General features: G+C 51.0%; 1 protein-coding gene across 6 annotated transcripts in view; it reads right to left on the bottom strand.

Annotated features, from left to right (window-relative positions):
• Window positions 1-25,596, bottom strand: part of LOC119966976 (dynein heavy chain 8, axonemal-like) — a 1,648,910-nt gene that overhangs the window by 927,621 nt on the left and 695,693 nt on the right. For all 6 annotated transcript variants that reach the window (XM_038798944.1, XM_038798946.1, XM_038798947.1 and 3 more), the window contains one exon: window positions 8,176-8,369. In XM_038798944.1, coding sequence (XP_038654872.1) covers window positions 8,176-8,369 — 194 coding nt within the window. The remainder of the gene's footprint in view (window positions 1-8,175; window positions 8,370-25,596) is intronic.

Genomic DNA, 25,596 nt, shown 5'->3' with positions numbered 1-25,596 from the left:
CAAAGTTGTAAATGGAATTGGAGCCAAATTTGGCCACACTATGATGCGTGTTAGGGAGTATAATAGGGGGCTATGTACACAGCCTTGTGGGGCATTGAGGACTATCATGGAGGAGGTGTGGTTGTTTAGCCTTACAGATTACAGACTATGGGCAGGAAGTTGAGGATCCAGTTGCAGAGGGAGGAGCCAAGTCCTCAGTTTTGGAGCTTTAATTGGAGCTTGGATTAGATTATGGTGTTGAAGTGTGGTCAATGAATTTGGTCTGATGTAGGAGTCCTTGTTGTCGACATTCTCCAAGAATGAGTGTAGGGCCAGGGAGGTGGCATCTCCTATGGATAGGTTGTGGTGGTATGTGAATTGCAGTGGATCAAAGCTTTCTGGACATATGGAGTTGATGTGTCTCATGACCAACCTCTCGAAGCACTTCATGATGATTTGATATCAAGATGGTATCGCTGAGGCATGTTGCCTCGTTCTTCTTTGGCACCAGTATGATGGTGGTCTTCTTGAAGCAGTGGGAACCTTGGAATGGAATAGGGAGTGTTTGAAGATGTCCGTGAACACCCGCCATTGGTCTGCACAGGATCTGAGAGGACTTGGCTGCTCCTTCCCAGGGACGCTGTCAGGACTCGTAGCTTTCCAAGGGTTCACTTTCAAGAAGGCCAATCTGACTTTGGAAGCTGTGACAGTGGGTATGGGTGTGTCTGGGGCTGCTGGGGCAGTTGACAGCGGTTTGCTGGTTTCCTACTCGAACCAAGTAGAGAATGCATTGTGTTCATCAGGGAGGGTTGCATTGCTGCCGGAGTTTCTACTCAGCTTTGCTTTGTAGCCCGTTGTGTTGTTTAAACTTTGCCAAAACCGATGAAAGTACGTGTCATTAGTCTGTGACTCTAGCTTAGTCTGGTATTGTCTCTTGCCATCCCAGATGGGTTTGCAGAGGCCGTACCTGAATTTCTTGAATGGGTCAGCGTTACCTGTCTTGAACGCCTGGCCTTCAGTAGGGAGTGAATCTCCCGATTAAACGATGGTTTCCGGCTGGAGAACATACGTGCTACCTTCTTTGGCACGCAATATTCTACACACTTGCTGATGAAATCTGTGATGGTGGTGGCATACTCATTTAGGTTGACTGCTGAGTTCTTGAATGTGGACCAGTCTGCTGACTCCAAGCAGTCGGAAAGGAGCTCTTCTGTTGCCTTGGACCAGCACTGCATGACCTTCTTCACCGGATTCTCCTGCTTAAGTTTCTGCTTGTACATCGGGAGAAGAAGCACTGTCTTATGGTTCGATTTTCCAAAGTGCGGCGGTGGATTGATCGGTAGGTGCCCTTGATTTTTGTGCAGCAGTGGTCAAGGATGTTGGCGCCCTACTGGGACAGGAGATGTAATAGTGGAATGTTTGGCAGTACACACTTGAGGTTGGCCTGGTTGAAGTCCCCAGCCATGAAGAACAAGACCTCTGGGTATTCTGTTTCACTGTTATTTATAGCGGTGTACAATTCAACAAGCGCCTTCTTCATTTCCGTCTGGGGTGGGATGTAGACCTCCGTGATGGTGTCAGAAGTAGGGGTGGCACTTCACAGTCAGGTATTCCAGGTCCAGGGAGCAGTAGCACTGCAACACCCAAAAATAGGCCAGGTCCCTCAAGGTCCAGGCCTTCCAAGGAATGCCCACCAAGATCATGTCAAGCAACAGGGTGTGAAAGCCAGCTGACTGCCTCAACCTCAGCTGTGGATCCTGGGGATACACCCAGACGTAGTGGGAGGGTGAAGAAGAGTCAGAAACCGTAGGCATCTAGTAGGCACTGGTGAACATAGATAGTATTTTAGATAGGATACCACTGTATATAGCACTTATAATAAACATAATTTTGATCACCAGCAGTCTTTATTCTGTCATTTCATGGCATCATATCCTGCAAACCCTTGCACACACTTGCCGCTTCATCCATGTGCAGTGTGAGAATGGCAGCGCTATGTCTATCCCACCTCCCACACTGATGTCTCAGTAAAGATACGATGGTGCAACCATGGCCAACACCACTGCCCTCACCCCACCCCTGCCCCCCAGTTCATTGGCAGGATGTGTCCACCTCTGTTAGGCAGAAGTCAGACATATTGCTAAGGATGAGAGGAGAATCGCTGAATCCTCAATGCAAGCTATCATCAGTCTCCCACAGAGTCCGGCCAATGGCTTTAGTGCACTGTCCATGATGGGTACCATCACAAGAACCTACCATTGGCATCGCAGTAATGATCAGATGTTACTCACCATGGTGGGACAGCTCCTCAGTCCATAGTTCTGGTTGTCCCCAAACCAAGAGGCTATCAGCTCTTTGGCCCTTGCGGGCCCTGGCCATGGCCCAAGATCCATCGTCCTCCTCTGCAGGCTGCCCCTCACCACCCTCCTCAACCGTCTCCTCATCCAAGGAGGTGGAGCATGTCACAATATACATCCATGTATATGATGGAGTGCAGACAGGCAGTGATTGACACACAGGATGACCAGTGAGCACACAGAACACAGCAGCCAATCACCAGACAGGACACGACCACTATAAAGCCAGAGGGCACCAGTTGGCCCGCTCTCTCGGGATCCAGCCTCTGATACAGTCAGAGCTCGTGAGCAGCAGCTAGTACAAACACTATGTGGTAGTCAGTTAGTCTGGTCAGGCTAGCCTCAGGTCTCCAGTCAAGTCAGCATAGTGTCAACTCACAGTTAAGCATGTAATATAGTTAGATGTTAAATAAAATTGTGTTGCATCTCATCAAGTGTTGGAAGCCTGTCTCTCTCTACACTGCATCAAACGCAGTCCACATAGACCCAGCCTGCCCACCACATCAGAGCACTCCCCGATCTCCTCCTGGTCCAGCTGGTATCTCCTTTGCAGCGTCGTGGAGAGCTCAGCAGAGCACAATTATGTGTGACACCATCTGAGGCCTGTATTGGAGAGCACCCTCCGACCAATCCAGGCCCTAGAACTTCATCTTGAGCAGTTCAATCGCCTGCTTGACGTTGAAGGATGAGATTCATTGTAGCAAGTCTCCACAGGTGTTTGTGTTCTCCACACTGACATCATCAGCCACATCCTTACTGGATAGCCCCTGTCCCTGAAGAGCCATCCCTCCAGCCACAGCTTGCCCTCAAGAACATCTGGGATCTGCAAGCACCGCAAGATGCACCCCAAGATGTAATTGTCATGGACATTCCCCCGGAAACACGCACACACCTGCATTATGCACATTGTGTGGTCACAAACGATCTGGACATAGATCATAGAATTTACAGTGCAGAAGGAGGCCATTCAGCCCATCGAGTCTGCACCGGCTCTTTGAAAGAGCACCCTACCCAAGCCCACACCTCCACCCTATCCCCATAACACGACCCAACACTAAGGGCAATTTTGGACACTGAGGGCAATTGAACATGACCAATCCACCTAACCTGCACATCTTTGGACTGTGGGAGGAAACCGCAGCACCCGGAGGAAACCCACGCACACACGGGGAGAATGTGCAAACTCCGCACAGACAGTGAACCAAACCGGGAATCGAACCTGGGACCCTGGAGCTGTGAAGCAATTGTGCTAACCACCAAGCTATCGTGCTGCCCACAAATTGACATTGAGGGAGTTGAACCCGTTCCGGTGATGAATGGTGCTGTTTGATGCCAGAAAGACAGCAGGACCATATGGGTGCAGTCTATCACACCCTGCGGCTGGGTCATGCCTGCTAAGTGGGCAAGGTGCATGGTCCAGGGCCGGTATTCTCCGCTACCCGGCAGGGCGGGGTGTCCCGGCATGATGGAGTGGCGTGAACCACTCCGGCGTCTGGCCGCCCTTGATGCGGAAGTCTCCGCACCTTTAGTGGCCAAGCACTAACATTGAGGGGCTAGGCCCGCGCCAGAGTGGTTGGTGCTCCGCCAGCTGGCGGGTACGGCTGTTGGCGCCACACCAGCCGGGGCCAAAGGGACTTCGCCGGCCGGCGGAAGTCCGCGCATGCACCGGAGCATCAGCGGCTGCTGACGTCATCCCCGCACATGCGCAGGGGAGGGGGTCACTTCTGCCTCCGCCATCGTGATGACCATGGCGAAGGCGGAAGGAAAAGAGTGCCCCCATGGCACAGCCCCGCCCGCTGATCGGTGGGTCCCGATCACGGGCCAGGCCACCATGGAGGCACCCCCCGGGGCCAGATCGCCCCGCGTTCCCCCCAGGACCCCGGAGCCCGCTCGCGCCGCCTGGTCCCGCTGGTAAGGTAGGTGGTTTGATCCACGCCCAGCATGGACCAGCATGACAGCGGCGGGACTTCGGCCCATTGCGGGCCGGAGAATCGCCGGGAAAGGGGGGATGCCCGCCGACTGGCGCGGCGCAATTCCCGCCCCCGTCGAATCTCCTGTGCCAGAGACTTCGGGACTGTGCCGGTGGGGGGGGGTCGGAGAATCCCGCCCCAGGTGTCCTGTCTCACCTGGGCCCAGTCCAAGTTGACATACATGTGGCCCCTCGCATAAAGTGTATCTGCCACATCCATAATGCATTTGTGTGCGGCTGACTGCGTGATATCATCAAGACCACCGGTACTGCCCTGAAATGAGCCGCATGCAGAGATGTTCAGAGTGGCGGTCACTTTAAGTGTCACAAGCAGTGGGTGCCCTCCCATTCCATGTGGTTCCAACTCTTGCAGGACTTGGCAAAGGTGGTCCACCGTCCCCCAGGACAGATACAGCCTTCTCCAGCACTGAAGCTCCGACACCTTCATGTAGTGTGCCCAATATTGGAAGACCTGGTCGTGTCTCCTAAGGGGCCCCACCATTTATGGTGCTGCTCCTGGAATAGTCATAGGCCCAACCTCCCCCTGCTCTGCCTGCAGGGCGTTAGTCCTGGCCACGTACAGCGGCATCCCAATGTCTCTGCTGCTATTCAATCACTTTGAGTACAATAGCTAACTCAACAGGCCCATAATTCTCCAGAATCATGAACTGAGAAGAAGAGAACGCCAAAGTGAGTGCTGAGGATTCCTGAGAGGGTCCTGACCCTCAGACCTCCACATCTTTGGAACATCCAACCACGCGCTTCACACTTAGTGAGTGCCACTCGATTAAGCCTCACGCCTTCCCCTCTCATATTATCGCCATTTACCCACAGTTGTCACTTTCAACTCAAAAAGGATGAGGCGCATGGACCCTTGAAAATCTCCATGGCACCTTCCCCCCGACCATTCATGTACTTGAATGGGTGAGTGATGATAGATATCATCATCACGGCTTGCATAGTGGTAAACATCGTTGTAATCTGTGTCATGTCAAAGCTTGTATGAGCATTGGAGTTCAATGCTTGGGGTCAAAGCTTCCAAAGTGGTCCAGAACTTACTGCAACTATTTTGATGAAACCAAGTAAACTAAATTCAATAAACTGAGATACAAATGAAATGGGACAGCCCCTTAAAAGGATATTGTCTAAAACAAAAACAAATCACAAATTAAACATAAAATATCAAATTAAAATGTGATTAGAGAGGTCATTAAAATACTCCAGTTCCTGCTGGCCCCAACAGATATGGAAGGTCTTGATGGTGCCTGTGGACACCACATGCTCCCTCTCCAGTGACATCCATCTGCGATTATAGCCCCGGTAGAGGGGCAGAGAGTCGGATCGGATGACCCCCCCCCCCGGATCACCTGCTACCTGGGCCTGTTTATGGAAGGTTTGGTGAGGTCCAGGAGCAGATCCTTCTCCCTTCCCACCTCTCTCTGCACAGGCTGTCCAAAGATCAGGAGCATGGGGCTGAAGTGCAAACAAACTGCAACAAAATGTTTTTCAAGAAACTGAAAAAGGGGTGCAACCTAAAGCAACTTACATAAACCTGCTACATGGACTTCACAAGGCCACAAAAAAGGCAGGCACCTTGGGAGTCCGTGAACCAATGACGGCATGATTGTATGCGACTGCTGCATGCAATACCCTCCAGCCCAGGTCCCCAATGTTAAATGGGAGGACACCTCCGTAGAGTGACCTTCACTGGGGGCATAGAATCATAGAATTTACAGTGCAGAAGGAGGCCATTCGGCCCATCGAGTCTGCACCGGTTCTTGGAAAGAGCACCTTACCCAAGGTCCACTCCTCCACCCTATCCCCATAACCCAGTAACCCCACCCAACCCAACATAAGGGCAATTTTGGACACTAATGGCAATTTATCATCCTCATCCCCATTCTCCTGCCTTCCCCCATAACCCCTGATCCGCTTATTAATCAGGAAAATATTAATCAAGCCATACAGGACTGTCCATGCAGTACGAAAGCGGACAAGGAGCATTTCCACGAGTCAGTTTGGGCTAGAGGGCTCCGGCTCATGAGATGGGGTTCTGAGCTTGGGTGAAACTGAAATTATGCTCAAGCAGAGGTATACTCAGACCTGCATCACCTCAAGACCATGAGTGCCATCAAGCCCACTCATGACTGCTTTGAGGCCATGGATGCATTGGCTGAGAGCTGGACATCCTCCCCTGCGCAACATGTCAACTTGCAGATTGTCATCCAGCCCACTCCTCCAGCACGTCCCTGATCTGGGCACCCAAAACTCGGAAATCCCGATCTCGCTGGAGAGAATCACATTTTTCGATTCTCACTGGATTTGGAGTCTGTGCAGCCATTTTCACTGATGGTGAACATGGCTCAAAATCGCCTTGGAAGAGTGGAATCCAAAAGAAGTAAATTTGGTGGCTGGCTGGAACAAAGTTTAAGACATATAGCTTTCCACAGGCAATTCCCTGCCCTAACATTAAGAAAATGGCAACATTTGATGCCCAAATGTTTATTCAGCAAGAGAATTTAAGCGAGAGAAGTGTGAAAACCCTTAGGCCAGATCATTGAAAACTCTGGCGAGGGAGAGCCAGTTCATTTGACAAGCAAAATTAAAATAAATTAAATATCTGAATCCAATGCTACCAGTAGAGCAGTCAGAGGAAGAGCTCAGTTATGACTCCAAATTCCATGTGCAGCTTCAATTCCGATGAGGGAAAGAAATATAAAAAGGGAAGCTCAGGTGAGGGAATGATAGAAAGGAAGCAAAGCTCAAGAAAGGGTGAGCGAATTTTGGCTGCAAAAAATGGAAATAGAGCTAGCAGCTTGTAGAATGTGTATTCATACATTTATTGCCATGACCTGTGTACCGGAAGTGATGAGGTGGTTGCATGGGTGTTTTCACCAGTGTGGTTACAAGATTGGCCTGGTAGAGCAGCTGAAGATCTTTATCGTAAACTGTTGAAGTCAAAGTCCTTGTCACCAATCCAACACAGCCCCACAATACTACACTGCTCAAAAGGAGAGACCAGACAATCCGTGATTCTGTGAATTGGAAACAGCAAGAGAAACTATCGCTCTACCCAATGGCACGCCATATTTCCCTAACCCGGAGGCCCTCAAGTATGGGAGATTCCTTCACAAATTTGAAGAGAGTGATCTGGAATTTTTTTCAATCACCTTTGAGAAGACAGTAGGGTGCTAGAATGACTTTCAAAGATCTGGACACTATGCTACCATGCTGCCACCCATATGTCTAAAACTTTCACAAAGCCTCTTCTACAGCTGATGTACACTTCCTGAAACACTTCCTGAAAATTTACTGTGGACAGCATAGTAGCACAGTGGTTAGCACAGTTGCTTCACAGCTCTAGGGTCCCAGGTTCGATTCCCGGCTTGGGTCACTGTCTGTGCGGAGTCTGCACGTTTTCCCCAGGTTTCCTCCGGGCGCTCCAGTTTCCTGCCACAGTCCAAAGGTGTGCAGGTTAGATGAATTGGCCATGCTAAATTGCCCTTATTGTCCAAAAAGATTAGGTGGGGTTACTGGGTTACGGGGTGAGGGTGGAGGTTTGGGGTGCTCTTTCCAAGGGTTGGAGCAGACTCGATGGTCCGAATGGCGTCCTTCTGCACTGGAAATTCTATGTCTATATGTACTCTATTCCCTTTGTCAAACCAGTCATTTCGTCAAATAATCGATTAAATTTAGCAAACGTAATTTGCCTTCAATTTTTTCTGTATTTCTAAATGCTCACAGGATTTTCATCTTCTTCTCTAAAATACATGAAAGGAGCAGTAAACAAGATTAAAAGTCTGTGGAAAAAAGAGAGGACCTAGAAGGAAATTCTTATAGATGACGGTTGGGTAGAAATATTTACAATACCTTAATTGTTGTGTCTCTGTCTTTTAGCCACAGCATCTTATATTTTTGGAACTGGTCCAGTGCACTGTTGATAGTTTCCCTCAGTGAGTTGACAGAAGTAGACAGCATCAATACTAACTTGGTTACGTCTTTGTGTTCTGCCACGTTGTGATAAAAAGTCTTCAGATGCTTGACACTCCTATTATCGCCAATTTCTATTCAAGAGAACAAATTTACATATTAACAGCCACAAAATAATCTACTGATAGCTAATAGCTAAAGACTAAGAACTAGTCATTTTGGGTCCATATTTTCTGCCCTGCTGATAAAAGTACAGTGGACCAGAACACATGACGCCCAAGTACCAATATTAGAATTTGTCCCAAACTGTGGGGACAGATCATTTGCATGTCTGGGCAAAATATCAGTGCCCACAATAGTTCTGTTTTTTTATAAATTCACCCAATCATTTTTCCAATTAAGGGGCAATTTAGCGTGGCCAATCCATCTAGCTTGCACATTTTTGGGTTGTGGGGGCGAAATCCATGCAAACACGGGGAGAATGTGCAAACTCCACACAGACCGTGACCCAGATCGAACCTGGGACCTCAGCGCCGTGAGGCCGCAGTGCTAACCCACTGCGCCACCGTGCTGCCTACAATAGTTCTTTAATGGCACTCACACTCTTTTCTGACCTGCCAGAGATGACCTAAGGTCCTTCTGATCCAAAGAAAACAGGAAAGGAATTGATCTTAATCTCTGAAAGGAAACATTCAACCAGCAGACAGATATTTTTAGAAAGGTAGAGTTCTCTTATTCCTTTCTATGGGTGCAATTCCCTGGAGCTTGTCATGATATGCAAACACGCAGCTAATGAACACATAGAATAGGACACGACCAATGAGCAGTCAGGACACCCAGGGGTGGTATCTCATTATAAAAGGGATGAGGCACTCACACACCGCCTCTTTCCACAACCAACATCTACAGAGTGAGACAGGGTGTATCCTCAGCATCACGCCCCAGCACGTGGCTTAGAGCAAGGCTGGTTCAGTCAGACTGAGTTACCACATTTCGATTAGCAGAGAGTCGAACTCATTAAGAACTGTGCTAATAGTTCAATAAAACACATTGAACTCACTTCAACGTCTGGAGCATCTTTTCCTCAAAAGTGCATCAAGTGGCAGCTTGTGTTATTCCAAATTACATAAAACAACATGATACCTGGAGTCTGTTCAATCTAGTTAGTTCAACTCAGCAAGATCCGTGACAACCAGCAAATGTATACCGGCACAATGGAAAATATTCAGGCTCCTCACCAGCTCAGGACCAGCGGCAATCTCAGTGCCAACTGGCAGACATTCAAGCAGAAAATTCAGCTTTTCGTCGAAGCATCAGACCTCAATGGTGCACCTGAAGCACGGAAGATAGCTCTTTTTCTCACCACAGCGGGTGATCACACCTTGGAAATATTTAACTCCTTTCACTTCGCCGAAGACCAGGACAAGACAAAGTTTCAGACCATCCTGGACAAGTTTGACAGCCACTGTGAGGTGGACACCAATGAAATCTTCGAGCGCTACATATTCCAGCAGCGATTGCAAGGTAAAGTCGAATCCTTCAACTCATATTTAACTCACCTTAGACTGCTTGCGCAATCCTGTAACTTTGGTGATATCACTGACTCCATGATCAGAGACCAAATTGTTTTTGGAGTTCACTCTGATCCTCTGAGAGAGCAGTTACTGAAGGTCAAGCATATGATACTGCCAGTTGCGATTGAAACATGCACAGTGCATGAGCATGCTAAAAATCACTATTCCCAGTACAAAACAGCAGAAAATGATAAACTAGCCTGCCACGATGCGGAGAGTGTACAGGCCATCTCCCGGATGCAGCGCCTCAACATTGACGAAAGCGGCCATTTCGCGCGCTCTTCCTGGGACCCGACGCATGTGCGATGTGAACGGGATAACGAAGCAGCTGAAACCCGCACTGCGCAGGTGCAGACGTCTGAGAACCGCACTGTGCTTGTGCAACGACGCACGTAGCGTCAGGACGCCGACGTCATGACGTGTTCAAACTGTGGCACCGCCAATTTAAAGAAACACTGCCCTGCAAGTGGCAGACGCTGTTTAAACTATGGGAAGCCTGCCACTATGCAGCCAGGCCACTATGCACCACCAGTCAGGAGCCATCGTTCCCAATTCCAACGATGGCACATCCAGAGTGTGTCACAACGCCGACAAGATTCTGATCCCGGCAGTGCAACGGATCCAGATGATGAATGCCTAGACAACACCTACCGTGTGGGCATTATTACAATGTGTGAATATGCCACACCAGACGCATCACAAGTCCAATCAATCCTAGCTGTGTATTCCGAGGGCGAATGGCGAGCAGTGATGAAGGTCAACTAGATGACCTGAAGATGAACCCCATCCAGTTCAAGCTGGACACAGGTGCCTCTGCCAACCCCCTCTCATAGGCAGACCTGCAAGCTCCTGGATTGCAACGGGAATGCCATCACGGCATTGGGATCCTGCCATCTGCACTTATCCAACCAACACACACAAGCACGGTTACGCTTTGAAATTGTTAAGCCGGACAGGGCATCCCTACTAGGTGCCCACGCCTGCAAGCAGCTGAACCTCATTCAAAGGGTTTACACCATGACATCCTCCCATGTGGATCTTCAGGCTGGCATCAATGACATCCTCACCCAGTATTCAGATGTGTTCAATGGGATGGGCACGCTGCCGTATCGATACAAGATTCTGCTATGACCTGATGCCAAGCCAGTGGTCCATGCACCACAATGAGTCCCTGCTCCACTGAGGGAGTGCCTGAAGCAACAGCTCAAGGAACTTCAGCAAAAAGGCATCATATCCAAGGTCACAGAACCGACTGACTGGGTCAGTTCGATGGTGTGCATAAAGAAGCCTTTGGGGGACATCCGCATCCGCATTGATCCCAAGGATCACAATAAGAATATCATGTGGGAACCACCCCATCCCAAAGCGGGAGGAACACATGAGTGAGTTCATAGCCACCACCGACGCACCCTGGTGAAAAAGTCAACTGCCTTTGAGTAGACAGCGGCACACCAGACAGAGTGGCTGGAGCTGAAAGCCAAGTTCACCACTGCACCAGTTATGGCATTCTTCGACCCGGACCGGGAGACAAAGATATCCACAGATGCAAGTCAGCATGACATCGGTGCGGTGTTGCTTCAACGAGGTGACACATCATCCTGGGCACTAGTAGCCTACGCATCAAGGTCGATGACGCCCACGGAAACCAGATATGCACAGATGGAGAAGGAGTGCTTGGGTCTTCTCACCGGCATCCTCGAATTTCATGATTATGTCGATGGCCTGCCGACATTCACTGTCGAGACGGATCATACGACTCTGGTCCACATCATCTACAAGGACCTGAACAACATGACGCCTAGTTTGCAGAGAATCCTGCTTAAACTTCGGAGGTATGACTTCAACTTGGTGTACACACCTGGCAAGGAGCTCATCATCGCTGAAGCATTGTCCCGCTCTGTAATTTCGCCCAGTGAGCCGCTGGAGATCATCCAGCACATCGAATCGCAGGTGAAGCTGTGTGCTAGCACTCTCTCGGCGACAGATGATGAGACAGTCAAAGACCCCCCTCTTGCAGAGCGTCATCCACAACCTCACCAATGGCTGGCAATTTTACAATGTGAAGGTTGACCTGACGGTGATTGATGGTATCCTCCTCAAGCTGGACAGGATTGTGATTCCACTCAGTCTCCAGAGCTTGTTGCTGCGCCAGATTCATGAGGGACACCTGGGCATCGAGAAGTGCAGACGCAGAGCCTGGCAAGTTGTCTACTGGCCCGGCATCAGCCAGGATATCATGAACATGGTCCTGAACTGTGCTACCTGTGAGCGGTTCCAGCCAGCGTAGAGCAAGGAGACACTCCAACAGCATGACATAGTGACCTCTCTGTGGCCCAAGGTTGGCATCGACCACTTTCGTGCGAATGTTTGCGACTACGTATTGATCATCGACTATTTCTCGAATTACCCTGAGGTGCTGAAGCTCCCTGACCTGACCTCTCAGACCATCATCAAAGCCTGTAAGGAGACATTCTCAAGGCATGGCATCCCAATCACCGTCATGAGCGACAATGGCCCGTGCTTTAACAGTCAAGAATGGTCCACGTTTGGCAGGTCATACAATTTCCAGCATGTCACCTCCAGTCCGTACTATCGGCAGTCCAATGGAAAAGTCGAGAAAGGGATGCACAGTATGAAACAGCTCATCTGCAAGGCTGCGGACTCTGCTTCCGACATTGTGTTGCTCGCGTACAGGGTGACTCCATTGTCCACTGGCATGTCGCCGGCTCAACTCCTGATGAACAGGGACATGTGGATGATGAGTGGGCAATTGAATGGCGGATGTGGTATAATTTGGATAAAAGTGAGGTTATCCACTTTGGTAGCAGAAAACGGGAAGGCAGACTATTATCTGAATGGCCATGAATTAGAGAGGGGAATGTGCAACGAGACCTGGGTGTCCCCGTACACCAATCGCTGAACGGAAGCATGCAGGTGCAGCAGGCGGTAAAGGAGGCAACTGGTAGAACAAAGAACAAAGAAAATTACAGCACAGGAACAGAAGCATGCAGGTGCAGCAGGCGGTAAAGGAGGCAACTGGTAGAACAAAGAACAAAGAAAATTACAGCACAGGAACAGGCCCTTCGGCCCTCCCAGCCTGCGCCGATCCAGATCCTTTATCTAAACCTGTTGCCTATTTTCCAAGGTCTATTTCTCTCTGTTCCCCACCCGTTCATATATCTGTCCAGATGCATCTTAAATGATGCTATCGTACCCACCTCCGCTGGCAACGGATTCCAGGCACCCACCACCCTCTGCGTAAAAAACGTTCCACGTACATCTCCCTTAAACTTTCCCCCTCTCACCTCGAAATCGTGACCCCTTGTAATTGACACCCCCACTCTTGGAAAAAGCTTGTTGCTATCCACCCTGTCCATACCTCTCATAATTTTGTAGACCTCAATCAGGTCTCCCCTCAACCTCCGTCTTTCCAACGAAAACAATCCTAATCTACTCAACCTTTCTTCATAGCTAGCACCCTCCATACAAGGTAACATCCTGGTGAACCTCCTCTGCACCCTCTCCAAGGCATCCACATCTTTCTGGTAATGTGGCGACCAGAACTGCACGCAGTATTCCAAATGTGGCCTAACCAAAGTCCGATACAACTGTAACATGACCTGCTGACTCTTGTACTCAATACCCCGTCCGATGAGGGCAAGCATGCTGTATGCCTTCTTGACCACTCTATCAACCTGCGTTGCCACCTTCAGGGTACAATGGACCTGAACTCCCAGATCTCTCTGGATATCAATTTTCCCCAGGACTCTTCCATTGACCATATGGTCTGCTCTTGAGTTAGATCTTCCAAAATGCATCACCTCGCATTTGCCTGGAATGAACTCCATCTGCCATTTCTCTGCCCAACTCTCCAATCTATCTATATTTTGCTGTATTCGCTGACAGTCCGCCTCGCTATCTGCAACTCCACCAATCTTAGTATCATCTACAAACTTGCTCATCAGACCACCTATACCTTCCTCCAGATCATTTATGTATATCACAAACAACAGTGTTCCGAGCACGGATCCCTGTGGAACACCACTAGTCACCCTTCTCCATTTTGAGACACTCCCTTCCACCAATACTCTCTGTTTCCTGTTGCCCAGCCAGTTCTTTATCCATCTAGCTAGTACACCCTGAACCCCATGAGACTTCACTTTTTCCATCAACCTGCCATGGGAAACTTTATCAAATGCTTTACTGAAGTCCATGTATATGACATCTACAGCCCTTCCCTCATCAATTAACTTTGTCACTTCCTCAAAGAATTCTATTAGGTTTGTAAGACATGACCTTCCCTGCACAAAACCATGCTGCCTATCACTGATAAGTCTATTTTCTTCCAAATGTGAATAGATCCTATCCCTCAGTATCTTCTCCAACAGTTTGCCTACCACTGACGTCAAGCTCACAGGTCTATAATTCCCTGGATTATCCCTGCTACCCTTCTTAAACAAAGGGACAACATCAGCAATTCTCCAGTCCTCCGGGACCTCACCCGTGCTCAAGGATGCTGCAAAGATATCTGTTAAGGCCCCAGCTATTTCGTCCCTCGCTTCCCTCAGTAACCTGGGATAGATCCCATCCGGTCCTGAGGACTTGTCCACCTTAATGCCTTTTAGAATACGCAAAACCTCCCCCTTCCTTATGCCGACATGACCTAGAGTATTTAAACATCCATCCCTAGCCTCCCTTGGTATGTTGGACTTAATTACGTCTGACATGTGGGAAGCTTTTTAAAGGCCAGCTGATTGAAATGCAGGACAGGCATGTTCCTGCAAAAATGTAGGATAGAAATGGCAGGATTCAGGAACCGTGGATGACAAGGAAAATTGTAAGCTGAGTCAAAAGGAAAAAGGTAGCATATGATAGATCTAGGAGTCTAAAAACTGACAAAGCGCTTAAAGCAGTGAAAGTAGGAAGGAACTTAAATGTGGAATTAGGAGGGCTAAAAGGGGCCATGAAATTTCTTTAGCAAACATGGTCAAGGAGAATCCCAAGGCTTTTTATGCATATATTAGGAGCAAGAGGGGAGCAAGAGAAACAGTAGGCCCACTCAAGGACAATGGAGGGAAGTTATGCGTGGAACCTAAGTAAGTGGGTGAAATCCTTAATGAGTACTTTCCATCGGTATTCACCAGGGGGAAGGACATAATGGATGTTGATATTATTGATAGGTACGTGAACGCTCTTGAGAACACCAATATATCAAAGGAGGAAGTGTTGAGGGAGGCACAACGGCACAGTGGTTAGCACTGTTGCCTCACAGCTCCAAGGTCCGAAGTTTAATTACGGCCTCGGGTGACTGTGCGGAGCCTGCACGTTTTCCCTGTGTCTGTGTGGGTTTCCTCCGGGTGCTGTGGTTTCCTCCCATCGCCCAAAGATGTGCAAGTTAGGTGGATTGCTAATTTGCCCCTTAGTGTCCAAAAGGTTAAGTGGTGTAAGCGGTGTTACTGGGTTATGGGGATAGGATGGAGGCTTGGGCTTGGGTCTCTTTCCAGGGGCCGGTGCAGACTCGAAGTGGCTGAATACCCTCCCTCTGCACTGTAAATTCTATGATTCTATGATCCTGAATTGCATTAAGGTAGACAAGTCCCTGGGTCCGGTTGGGATCTAACCCAGGTTACTGCAGGAGGCAAGGGGAGAAATAGCTGGGGACCTAACAGATGTCTTCACATTCTCTTTGACCAGAGTTGAAGTTCCAGAGCAGAGAATTGCCAATGTTGTTCGCTTGTTCAAGAAAGGAAGCAGGGATAATCCCGCAAATTATAGGCAGGTGAGCTTGACATCACTGTGGTGGGGAGGCTTTTGGAAAAGATACTGAGGGACAGGATATATGTACATTTGGAGGAAAGTGGACGAGTTAGTGACATGCAGCATGGTTTTGTACAGGGAAAGTCATGGCTCACCAACTTGATTGAGTTTTTTGAAGAGATGAAAAAGAAAATTGATTTTGAAAGGGCTATGGATGTAGTTTATGTGGTCTTTAGTAAGGCATTTGACAAGTTCCCACATGGCAGACTGGTATAAAACTAAAATCATGGGATTCAGAAAGGGCTGACTAGATGGATACAGAACTGGCTGGGTTATAGAAGACAGAGAGTAGCGGTAGAAGTATGTTTTTCAGAATGGAGATCGGTAGCTAGTGGTGTTCCGTGGGAATCAGTGCTGTTGTTTGTAGTATATATAATTGATCTGGAGGAAAATGTGGGTGGTCTGATTAGTAATTTTGCGGTGACATGCAGATTGGTGGAGTTGCTGAAAGTGCCGAGGGTTGTCAGAGGATACAACAGGATATAGATAGATTAGAGACTTGGCACAGAAACGGCAGATGACGTTTAGTCCGAGGTGATGCATTTTGGAGGATCAAATCTAGGTACGAATTATATTGTAATTGGCAGAGCCCTTCAGAACATTAACATACAGATGGATCTGGGTGTGCAGGTCCACAGATCCCTAAAAGTGGCAACACAGATGGCCAAGGTGATTAAGGGACGACACGATAGCACAGTGGTAGCACTGCTGCTTCACAGCGCCAGGGTCCCAGGCGCCCCGGGAAGCACGGTAGCATTGTGGATAGCACAATTGCTTCACAGCTTTAGGGTCCCAGGTTCGATTCTGGCTTGGGTCACTGTCTGTGCGGAGTCTGCACATCCTCCCCATGTGTGCGTCAGTTTCCTCCGGGTGCTCCGGTTTCCTCCCACAGTCCAAAGATGTGCAGGTTAGGTGGATTGGCCATGATAAATTGCCCTTAGTGTCCAAAATTGCCCTTAGTGTTGGGTGGGGTTACTGGGTTATGGGGATAGGGTGGAGGTGTTGACCTTGGGTAGGGTGCTCTTTCCAAGAGCCGGTGCAGACTCGATGGACCGAATGGCCTCCTTCTGCACTGTAAATTCTATGATAATCTATGATAATATATGATAATCCCACGAGTTCTGAAAGATGTGTTGTTAGGTGAATTGGACATTCTGAATTCTCCCTCAGTGACCCGAACAGGTGTCGGAGTGTGGCGACAGTAATTTAATTTTAGTGTTAATGTAAGCCTACTTGTGACAATAATAAAAAGATTATGAGAAGGCAAATGGAATTTTGTCCTTCATTGTTAGGAGGATGGAGTTTAAAAACAGGGAGGTTATATTGCAGCTGTATAGGGTGCTGGCAAGGTCACACTTGGAGTTCTGCATCCAATTTTGGTTTCCTTACTTGAGAAGGGATGTAATGCCACCGCAGGGGATGCAGAGGAGATTCACTAGGTTGATTTCGGAGTTGAGAGGATTGGCTTCTGACGATAGACTTGGATTATACTCATTGGAATTTACAAAAATGAGGGGGAATTGTATAGAAACATATACATATAAAATTACAAAGGGAATAATTAAGATCAGAACAGGGGGGTTGTTTCCACTGTCAGATGAAACTAGAACTCGGGGGGCACAGCCTCAAAATAACGGGGAGCAGATGTAGGACTGAGTTGAGGAGGGATGCTTCACCCAAAGGGTTGTTAATCTGTGGAATTCCCTGCCCAGTGAACCAGTTGAGGCTACCTCGTTGAATGTTTTTAAGGCAAAGAAAAATAGATTTTTGAACAGTAAAGGAACTAAGGGTTATGGTGAAAGGGCAGGTAAGTGGACCTGAGTCACAAAAAGATCAGCCATGACCATATAGAATGGCAGAGCAGGCTTGAGGGGCCAAATTGCCGAATCCTGCTCCTGGTTCTTATGTAGACTCTGGCTGAACAGGGGGACAGTGCAATATCTCTGCCAGATTATGGCGCACCTGGCACCACAGTGGTATGGGGAGGTCACCTGCTCCAGGTGACCGTCAAGATGACGGTAGCCCTGAAAGCCTACGCCACAAAATCCTTCCATGCGCCGAGTGGGGAACTGTGCAGAATCTCACAGACCTCCGTGCACAGGTGCATCGCGCCGTCACGGGGGCCATACATGCCCGGATATATATCAAATTCAATGTGGACTGAACCCACCAGGATTCCCATGGCAGCGGGATTCACCACCATCACTGAGATGGCCCAGTTCCAAGGGGTGATCGACGGAATATGAACACCGACCCATGACAAGCCGGTCTTCACAAACTGAAAGAGGTTTCACTCGATGAACGTGCAACTGGTGTGTGGCCCTGAAATGCACATCATGCACGTCCGTAACCGATGCCCGGGCATCCTGGCACACTCGACAGTTCCTGACTTCTTTGAGGAGAGCCCATTGCTGAAGGTTTGGCTCCTGGGAAACAGGGGTTATCCTCTGCTGTCGTGGCTGGTGATGCCTTTCCGGAGGCCACATACTGACATGGAGATCCTGAAGATGATGTTCAGGTTCATGTTGGCCTGCCGTGTCCTCCACAACATCATTCAGCAGAAGGGCGATGTGCTGGAGGAAAAGGATGATCACCAGGCCGCTTCCGACGAGGAGGATGGAGGGGTGGGTGAGGATAGGCACAAAATGGGGCCCAGCACAGGAGACGGCACAACTTGTGCGTCAGGGCCGACGCGCACAACATTCTCTAATCGGCTCCACTTTCGCCGACAAGGGGGCCTGGCCAGCGGCATGGACATCTTCAACCCCTCCCCTTGTACCCTCCTCTGTGATTCCTACCTGCCTCACTATGGGGTGCGGTCCCTGGGTTGCCAGTAACAGCGGGTCTGGTCCATGGGATGGAGGATGATGATGACCTGCTCTGGAATGAGCTCTGTTGCTCCGTACCCACAGTGGCATTTTCCACCGTCCACCTGGGTGATCCCTGCTTGCGAGCTGACCATTCCATCACACGGTTCCACCTAGATCTTAGGGTGGCAGAAATGGAGATGTTGGGAGGGGGGAGAGGGGGGGAGGTCAGGGAAGGATGGGGTGGGGCACTGGAGCGGTGAGCAATGGCTTAACTGGGGTCGCTATTCCATGCCAACCCCCAATAACCGACCATCTTCCCCATGCCTTAGCACCACCTCAGCAGCCAGCTCGGCCCATCCCTCACACCCTTCTGACAGAGCACGGAGCCAGGTTGAAATGTTGTGACCATGTGTTTATTGTGCAACTGTGAATGTATATATAAACAGGTTTGTGCCCTAACCACTATTGCTATCCTATGTGCTATACTCTGCAGGAGGGACCGGCACGGGTCCTAACACCTCCTCTTCCCTTGTGGTGCCCACTGGCCGCTGGCTACTCTGTGGGTGGGGGTGCAAACAGTGATAACCCTTGAGGCTCCTCCACCACTTGCCAGTCCTGGAGACTCGCTCCTGTCCTGACCAGCACCTCGATGCTAGCGGCCATGGAGCACAGAGAGTGGACCACCTCACTCTGGGGCTGCACCACATCACCCTGTGACTGTGCCACCACTATCTGGGTCTGTGTCTGATGTACTATCAATTGAACGCAAGACGAGTTGCTGAACAAAAGTATGGCTTTAATATACTAGATGTTAAGCCCTGCGGCCGATTACAGTAGAAGGACGACTGCCGGGAGTACTGGGTATTTATACCCCACCCTGGAGGCGGGGTTAACTCAGCCTCTCGACCAATCGGGGAGCCGTCACATGACTGGTCTCAACCAACCGGTCGGGAGGCACATGACCGACCAGGGCCAATGGTAAGCCGGTGTTCTGCACCAATGGCAGGCAGTTATGCTAATCATACCACCACATTCACCCCTTGCGGAGAAAGAAGCCGGGGGGGGGCGGGTGTCAACGAGAGCTGGGGGGTGGGGGGGGGGGGGGGGAGAACTGGTGGTATGAGTAGTAAGGAGAAAAAAAAATGTATCCTTGGCTTCCCACTGGCCCAGACATTTAGCAACAGTACATAGTGTCCATACAAGGTCCATGGTGGTGTTGAAGTTAAATGGACTCGATCAGCCTTTTCGTTGCCCGTGACATCCTGGCAGACCACCGCAGGGGAGTTGGTGACGTTGGTTCAGCTGATGTCCTGGACTCCGGGACCGATGGTCCTTGAACTGTCTCCGTACTCCGGGCTGGTGGTGGAGACGACATGGATGGGGAAGGGGTGGCCTGGGTGGGGCGCTGGGGAAAAGGGGCGGGGGGGGTCTGTGGTGAAGGGGGGGAAGGCCGCACGCTGGCGTGTGCCAGGTCCCGGAGGGAGACCATGTCCTGCCGACTGTCGGGGTGCTCCACGTACGCATACTGTGGGTTAGCGTAGAGTAACTGGACTTGTTCCACCAACGGGTCGGACTTGTGCACCCGCACATGCTTCCGGAGCAAGATGGGTCCAGGGGCGGCCAGCCCCGTCGGGAGAGGGGATCCGGAGGACGAATTCCTGGGGAGAACAAGAAGATGTTCATGAGGTGTTTGATTAGTTGTTGTACAGAGGAGGGAGCGGATGGAATGTAGGGCATTGGGAATAACCTCTTGCCATCGGGAAATAGGGAGATCTCTGGACCGGAGGGCCAGTAGGATGGTCTTCCAGCTGGTACTATTCTCCCGCTCGACCTGTCCGTTACCCCGGGGGTTATAGCTGGTCGTCCTGCTAGAGGTAATGCCCCTGCTGAGCAGGAATTGATGCAGCTCGTTGCTCATAAAGGAGGACCCCCGATCGCTATGTATGTACGCGGGGTAGCCGAACAGGGAGAAGATGGAGAGGAGGGCCTTAATGACTGTCGATGTGGTCATGTCGGGGCAGGGAATGGTGAAGGGGAAGCGGGAGTATTCATCGATCACCGTCAGGAAGTAAATGTTGCGGTTGCTAGGGGGAAGGGGCCCCTTGAAGTCTATGCTGAGACGTTCGAAGGGGCGGGATGCTTTGATTAGATGCGTGCGCTCGGGGCGGTAGAAGTGCGGTTTGCACTGTGCGCAGATGTGGCAGTCACGGGTTACTGTCCTGACTTCCTCGATGGAGTAGGGCAAGTTGCGGGTCTTTATGAAATGATAGAAACGGGTCACCCCTGGATGGCAGAGGTCCGCGTGGAGGGAGAGGAGGCGGTCTATCTGCGCGCTGGCGCAGGACCGCGGGACAGGGCATCAGGAGGCTCATTGAGCTTCCCAGGACGATACAAGATATCGTAGTTGTACGTGGACAACTCGATCCGCCACCGCAAGATCTTGTCGTTCTTAATCTTGCCCCTCTGTGCATTATCGAACATGAAGGCTACTGACCGTTGGTCTGTGAGGAGGGTAAACTTCCTGCCGGCCAAATAGTGCCTCCAATGTCGCACAGCTTCGACTATGGCCTGGGCTTCCTTTTCCACTGAGGAGTGGCGGAGTTCGGAAGGCTGGAGGGTTCGGGAGAAGAAGGCCACGGGTCTGCCCGCTTGGTTCAGGGTGGCCGCCAGAGCTACTTCTGATGCGTCGCTCTCGACCTGTAAGGGGAGGGACTCGTCGATGGCGCGCATCGTGGCCTTTGCGATGTCCGCTTTGATGCGGCTAAAGGCCTGGCAGGCCTCTGTCGACGGCGGGAAGGTCGTGGACTGAATGAGGCGACGGGCCTTGTCGGCATAATTGGGAACCCATTGGGCGTAGTAAGCGAAGAAACCCAGGCAGCATTTGAGGGATTTTAGGGTATCGGGGAGAGGGAGTTCCATCAAGAGGCGCATGCGTTCGGGGTCGGGGCCTATCACTCTGTTATGCACTACGTAGCCGAGGATGGCTAGGCGGTCGTGCTAAACACGCACTTATCCTTATTGTAAGTTAGGTTAAGGAGTTTTGCGGTTTGGAGGAATTTTCGGAGGTTGGTGTCATGGTCCTGCTGGTCATGGCCGCAGTTGGTGACATTATCGAGGTACGGGAAGGTAGCCCGTAATCCGTACTTGTCGACCATTCGGTCCATCTCCCGTTGGAAGACCGAGACCCCATTTGTGACACCGAATGGAACCCTGAGGAAGTGGTAGAGGCGCCCATCTGCATTGAATGCGGTGTACTTGCGGGCACTCGCGCGAATGGGGAGCTGGTGATAAGCGGACTTGAGGTCTACCGTGGAGAAGACTTTGTATTTCGCAATCTCGTTAACCATGGCGGAAATACGGGGGAGAGCATACGCGTCCAGTTGCGTAAACCGGTTGATGGTCTGGCTGTAGTCGATGACCATCCGGTTTTTCTCCCCAGTCCGGATCACCAGCACTTGGGCTCGCCAGGGACTGTTGCTGGCCTCGATGACCCCTTCCTTCAGCAACCTATGGACCTCGGACCTGATGAAGGACCGGTCCTGGGCGCTGTACCGTCTGCTCCGGGTCGCGACGGGTTTGCAGTCGGGGGTGAGATTAGCAAACATGGAGGGGGGGTCTACTTTGAGGGACGCGAGGCTGCAGACAGTGAGGGGGGTATAGGGCCGCCGAAGGTCAAGCTCTGCAGGTTGCACTGGAAGTCCAGTCCTAGGAGTGCCGGTGCGCAAAGGTCGGGGAGGATAAGGAGTTTACAATTTTAAAAAACCTTCCCCTGGACCGTGAGGTCCGCGATGCAGCACCCGGTGATGCGGACGGAGTGCGAACCTGAGGCTAACCCGATTTCGTGTTTTACAGGGTGGACAGGGAGCGCGCAGCGTCTTACCGTGTCAGGGTGTACGAAGCTTTTCATGCTCCCGGAGTCCAGCAGGCAGTCCGTCTCGTGCCCGTTGAGGTGGATTTGCGCCGTCGTCTTGGCGAGCGTGCGTGGACGTGACTGGTTGAGCTGAATGGCCGCGAGCCGTGGAGAAGATCCATAGTTGTCGTCGTCGGCCGAGTAGGTGCTGGCAGGACCTTGTGTGCCAGTCCAGGATGCCGGTGCCCAGGACCCGCACGTGGAGTCGGGGCCCCAAGATGGCGGCGCCCAGGACCTGCAAGTGGGGTCGGAGCCCCAAGATGGCGGCGCCCAGGACCCGCACGTGGAGTCGGGGCCCCAAGATGGCGGCGCCCAGGAACCGCACGTGGCATCCGGGGCCCAAAATGGCGGCGCCCGCAGGACCCTCGTGGTTGCTGGGGGCGGGGTTAGCGATGCCGGCAGGCCAATCGGAGTGGCTGAGAGCGGGGGAAGAGAGGCACGCAGGCCGGACGCAGGGGCCCGGGGGCGGGGGGGGGAGATTGACGCGGTGCGCTGGAAGGGCCCGGAGGAGGAGATCCCCGGTCGCTGCGCGGCACAGCAGCGACCGATTTGGCCTGGCAGACCGTCGAAAAGTGGCCCTTCTTCCCGCAGCTCTTACAAAGGGCGGAGCGGGCCGGGCAGCGCGGGTGGGGGTGTTTGGCAAGCCCACAGAAATAGCAGCAGGGCCCCGCGGACTTGTCGGGGCGTCCCGCGGCGCAGGCCTGAGAGGGTTCGGGAGCGGCGGATGGCGGTGGGGAAGCGTGCCAGGAGGCCCAGGGCGTTGCAGCGCGGCTGGGGACATAGGCACGGGCGTTTAAGTCGCCGACCTCCAGGGAGGTGGAGAGAGTCCATGCCTCAGTTAGGCTGAGGTCGTCTTTTTCCAGTAGCCGCTGGCGGATTGCGGCGGACTGCATCCCAGCCACGTAAGCATCTCTGATCAAAAGTTCCATGTGCTCAGTGGCTGAAACTTGGAGGCAGGCGCAATTCCTCCCCAGGACAGCGAGGGCCGGGTAAAAATCATCTAAGGACTCACCGGGGAACTGTTGTCTGGTAGCCAGCAGATGACGGGCGTACACTCGGTTTACCGGCTTAAGAAATTGTCCTTTTAGCGTATCCATGGCCACGTCATATTGCTTTTCTTCCTCTATCATCGCGTAGGCCGCCATGCCCACGCTGGAATGGAGAATATGAAGTTTCTGTGCCATGGTGGGCGGGCTGCTTGCGGTCGCCAGATAGCTATCGAAACAAGCCAGCCAATGCTTGAAGATTGCCGATGCATTCGGAGTTTGCGGGCTGATGCGGAGGCAGTCGGGCTTGATCCAGAGCTCCATCTTCAAATTTCTAGTATATTAAATTGATGTACCATCAATTGAATGCAAGACGAGTTGCTGAACAAAAGTATGGCTTTAATATACTAGATGTTAAGCCCTGCGGTCGATTACAGTAGAAGGACGACCGCCGGGAGTACTGGGTATTGATATCCCGCCCTGGAGGCGGGGTTAACTCAGCCTCTCGACCAATCGGGGGGACGTCACATGACTGGTCTCAACCAACCAGTCGAGAGGCACATGACCGACCAGGGCCAATGGTAAGCTGGTGTTCTGCACCAATGGCAGGCAGCTATGCTAATCATACCACCACAGTGTCACATCAGCCAGCAACAGTGCCATATACCTCTAGGTTTGTGCCACGTTAGCCAGAAACCAGGCAATGCTGCCAACGCCCTCAGCCATAGGGAGCTGTGACTGGCCCAGGCTCTGGAGCGCTGCTGCAATATCCAGGTGGTCCTGGTACATGGCTGCCTGTGCTACGGCAGCCCTGTACTGGGGCTTGGCCACGCCCAGACAGAGTTCTCTCCACTTCGGGTTGTGGTTGGGATCGGGGGCAGGAGAGCTCATTGCCAGGAGATCTTGCAAGACACAAGACATGACGCATGATTGGATCGTGGGAGATGGACGGGGCGGTGTGGTGGGAGGGACAAAATTGAGGGAGAACTAGGGAATAGGGCCAGTATGGCTTTGAGGAAGAGCAGACAGGGAGATATTGCTGAAAACAGGAGGACTGGTGGCTTGAAGTGCATATGTTTTAATGCAAGAAGTATAACAGGTAACGCAGATGAACTTAGAGCTTGGATTAGTACTTGGAACTATGATGTTGTTGCTATTACAGAGACCTGGTTGAGGGAAGGACAGGACTGGCAGCTAAACGTTCCAGGATTTAGATGTTTCAGGCGGGAATGAGGTGGATGTAAAAGGGATGGAGGAGTTGCGCTACTGGTTAGGGAGAATATCACAGCTGTAATGCGGGAGGACACCTCAGAGGCCAACGAGGCTACATGGGTTGAGATCAGAAATTAGATTGGTGCAGTCACAATGTTGGGGGTTTACTACAGGCCTCTCAACAGCCAGCGGGGGATAGAGGAGCAGATAGGTAGACAGATTTTGGAAAGGAGTAAAAGCAACAGAGTTGTTGTGATGGGAGAGTTTAACTTCCCCAATATGGGACTCAGTGCTGGGGGGCTTGGACCGGGAAGAGTTTGTAAGGAGCATCCAGGAGGGCTTCTTAAAACAATATGTAGATAGTCCAACTAGGGAAGGGGTTATACTGGACCTGGTATTGGGGAATGAGCCAGGCCAGGTGGCAGAAGTTTCAGTAGAGGAGCATTTCGGAACAGTGACCACAATTCAGTAAGTTGTAAAGTGCTGGTAGACAAGGATAAGAGTGGTCCTAGGGTGAATGTGCTAAATTGGGGCAAGGCTAATTATAAGAATATTAGGCGGGAACTGAAGAACCAAGATTGGGGGCAGATGTTTGAAGGTAAATCAACATGTGACATGTGGGAGGCTTTCAAATGTCAGTTGAAAGGAATTCAGGATTGGCATGTTCCTGTGAGGAAGAAGGATAAATGTGGCAAATTTCGGGAACCTTGGATAACGAAATGAAATGAAAATCGCTTATTGTCACAAGTAGGCTTCAAATGAAGTTACTGTGAAAAGCCCCTAGTCGCCACATTCTGGCTCCTGTTCGGGGAGGCTGATATGCGAATTGAACCGTGCTGCTGGCCTGCCTTGGTCCGCTTTAAAAGCCAGCTATTTAGCCCTGTGCTAAACTAGCCCCAAGCGATATTGTAGGCATCGTCAAGACAAAAAAGGAAACATTTGTCAGGGCTAGAAGGCTGGGAACACACAAAGCCTGTGTAGAATATAAGGAAAGTAGGAAGAAACTTAAGCAAGGGGTCAGGAGGGATAAAAGGGGTCATGAAAAGTCATTG

Source organism: Scyliorhinus canicula, chromosome 6 (assembly GCF_902713615.1).
Source record: "Scyliorhinus canicula chromosome 6, sScyCan1.1, whole genome shotgun sequence".
Lineage (NCBI taxonomy): Eukaryota > Metazoa > Chordata > Chondrichthyes > Carcharhiniformes > Scyliorhinidae > Scyliorhinus > Scyliorhinus canicula.
The sequence above is the reverse complement of the archived record's forward strand: the minus strand, read 5'-3'. Positions and strand labels throughout refer to the sequence as shown.